The 3,097-nt window shown below is 53.1% G+C and overlaps 1 protein-coding gene across 1 annotated transcript; it reads right to left on the bottom strand.

The window, feature by feature from the left end:
• Nucleotides 1–493: 493 nt before the first annotated feature.
• On the bottom strand, nucleotides 494–1,936 carry LOC123151632 (peroxidase P7). The gene is made up of 3 exons (XM_044571312.1): nucleotides 1,648–1,936; nucleotides 1,372–1,563; nucleotides 494–1,265 (listed from the first exon to the last, which is right to left on the bottom strand). The coding sequence occupies exons 1-3, from the start codon at nucleotides 1,861–1,863 to the stop codon at nucleotides 714–716; spliced, it is 960 nt and encodes a 319-aa protein (XP_044427247.1). The 5' UTR covers nucleotides 1,864–1,936; the 3' UTR covers nucleotides 494–713.
• Nucleotides 1,937–3,097: the final 1,161 nt, after the last annotated feature.

Below are 3,097 nucleotides of genomic sequence, written 5' to 3' on the forward strand. Positions count from 1 at the left end.
CCCGCCCCATCGGCCCTCCTCCCCTCTGCATGCTTCCTCATCTGCCCCTCTGCAGCCTCCTAGGCATTTATGCGATTGTTCTGCGGCATAGACGTCGACTATGGTCGGGTTGATCGTGCTACAAGCAAAAAGTATGAAATACATCACATATATGTACCCATAATGTGAGCTGTGCTTACAAACAAGCCAATCAGTCAGCCACCATAATAGTGAACACAATCGTACATTATGCATTACATTAGAGATTGTTTTCTTTAATTATGATGTACCATCCCATTGTTCTGTATTGATGATGATGATACACTTTTATGGCCAACGTACATTTTGTATAAGAGCCTAGATTAATAGGAATGATATACACTACTTATATCAATAAGGAATTTCTTCTTTTACGGTAGCTCATTCAAAAAAAACTCCAAAGTTAAGTGTATTTGACTTGGGGTAATTCTAGGATGAGTGACCGATCAGGAAGTTCGTCCTGAATGCGCATGAGTGAGGACAAAGTGTTTGTAGGGCCAGTCTTAATCCCTCAGACGTAACAGGGTGTTACATTTTGATACTTTGTAGTTTGCACGTTTGCCCCAGATTGAGCCAACGAGCGTTTGTACATTCGGTGTTCTTTTATATACATACAATACGTGAACCTGAGTACCTGACCAATGCCTCGTTTTCCAAGGCATCAATCGTTATTTAGCACACTTCTCCACGTGTACTCAGTTGGGCTTCCTGCAGTTTAACCTGACCTCCGTCTGCGTCCCGGAGGACGGCAGTAAGCCGCCCATCTTCAGCATGGCCGTGACGAAGTCGGCCGAGAACTGGCTGGGGCTGTTGCTGTACTGCCTCACCAGCGCGTCCTGCGACCCGCCGTTGAAGAGCTCCTGGTCCGAGTGCAGGAGGCCGCGCTGCCCCACAAGGTTCCGGTAGTAGGCGTTGTCGAACCCGTCGGCGGTCTGCACGTCTAATGGCGCGAGGTTGCTGTCTCCGCCGGACCGCGGGCACGTCCGCTGCCGCAGCGCCGCGAAGCTGGCGTTCATGTTGCGCTCGTTGTAGATGCGGTTACGGAAGAACTGGCACTGCGACCGCCCGATGGTGTGCGCGCCGGAGAGCGCCGTCATGTCCCGCGGCGACAGGTTCTTGTTGCCGAACATGGTGATGAGCGTGGCGAGGCTGGAGCCGGGGCCCGGGAGGTTCGCGTTGGCCGCGCTCTGGCTCGCCGTGCGCGAGTCCTTGCGCCCCAGCGGCACGCTCCACGTGGGGCCTCCGAGCTGCACGCACGCAACGGCTCAGCCGAGTCAGCCATGGCGCTATTCCAGTAAAAATAAGCGCAGCACGTGTAGTAGTACGGGTCAGCGGCCCGTTGAAGCGACTAACCAGGTTGACTCCATCACGGGCGGCGAGCGCGAGGATGTCAGCGCAGGAGACGGTGGCCCTGCACGCAGCCTCGACCCGGGTCTTGATGGCGTCGATCACCTCGAACCCGCGGGCCGAGTTGGCGTTCGGCCCGGCGTTCTTCTCGCCAGTGAACGTCGAGGTGTCGTCAAGCAGAATCGAGCCGTCACACCCCTGCCGACACATAGCAGAATAAACACCATTAAACGTCAGTACTTAACTGATAACAGAAGAGTAGAGAGGAACGGTGTTGCTCACATTGACGAAGCAATCGTGGAAGAAGAGGCGGAGGATGGAGGCGCCCATCCGCCTCTCCCTCTGCAACGCCGAGGTCATCTCCGACCGTACGATGGACGCCAGGTTGGGGCAAGACCTCGAGTAGAAGCTCGGAGAGAGCTGCTGCGCGCCGGCGAGGACACAGAGCACGGCGGCGAGGCCAAGGAAGGGCGCAGACCTGGTGGCGAAGGCGGCCATTGCTTCTTCGGCTTTGATGCGACGTGACTAGCTACAGATAACTCTTGTGATGTGAGCTCGATGAGGCGAGATGCATAGGGTGGCATCCCATTTATAGTGCTCGAGCTCGATCGTGGACGCTGACCGCCTAGGCCTAGCCAGGAGTCTAGCCCGCGGCTGCATGGGCTGGCGGGCGCGCTGTTCCGATCACGCACGTTCTACGAAGTGCTACATACAAAGTTCATGACCGGACTCTGCAGTCGTAGCAGCTGGATTTGGTTGACCACCGATCGCTCCGGCATGGGCACAGGCTTGGCACGACGCTAACTGTTAATCAGCAGCATGCGCACTCGGCACTGCCCTATCCCCTGCCTTGCACTGAATCATGTCCTTGCATGTGTTGGTTATCGTATACCGTATTTCCTCGAGTATTATAAGAGGCGCGCAGAGACGTGTTGATGTGCACGTCACGGGGATTGGCTGTGCATGGGTGGGGTCAGTCCCGATTCCTCTGAGTCGGCGCATTGCTGGAAATTTCGTGGACCGTCGAGGACCGAATGTTGCTGCTACCGTTACGTGCCGTACTGCTCCACCACGGTGCATGCTGTTGCTAGCCATGTGCCGGTTAACCAGACTTGCCTGCCTGGATAACTCCTTTTCTTTTCGCGAGTCAAGCAGCACTCATTATAATATTTTATTGCCATCTCACAGTTTGAAGCATCCGTATTGCTGTATAGGCTGGCCCATGAATCAGCCTTTTCTTTCATGGTAATACGTGTCTCGTTTATATTGTAAAAATCATAATACAAGTCATGCAAAGACCCACGTGATAGAATTGATAAGACAGCAGAATGTTAGTCTTTACACACATGATCAACAACCAAGAAGTAAAAATACAATCAAGACCGAAGAATCCTCTGAACATGACATCAACGCCCGCTACCTGCCTCTGGTACCACCACATCATCCACCAAAGGAAAAAAATGATGGATTACCTCCTCACGCGAGCTCGACACAGCTCCATTGCTGATATGCACCTTTGCAGACCTCCAAGATGGCTCACCAAAGACGAAATCATTATCATTGAACAAATCAGACCGGGGCAACACCCCGGACATGTCATCAAATTCCAGGTTTGACACTCCATCATGACTAAGATGCCGAAGGAGAAAACCATACTTGCTAGCCATCAACCACAGACCCAACACATGTTTCATCTTTCAGATGTCGTCGAAGACAACAACCTGCATCCACT

This window comes from Triticum aestivum, chromosome 7A (genome assembly GCF_018294505.1).
Source record: "Triticum aestivum cultivar Chinese Spring chromosome 7A, IWGSC CS RefSeq v2.1, whole genome shotgun sequence".
Taxonomy (NCBI): domain Eukaryota; kingdom Viridiplantae; phylum Streptophyta; class Magnoliopsida; order Poales; family Poaceae; genus Triticum; species Triticum aestivum.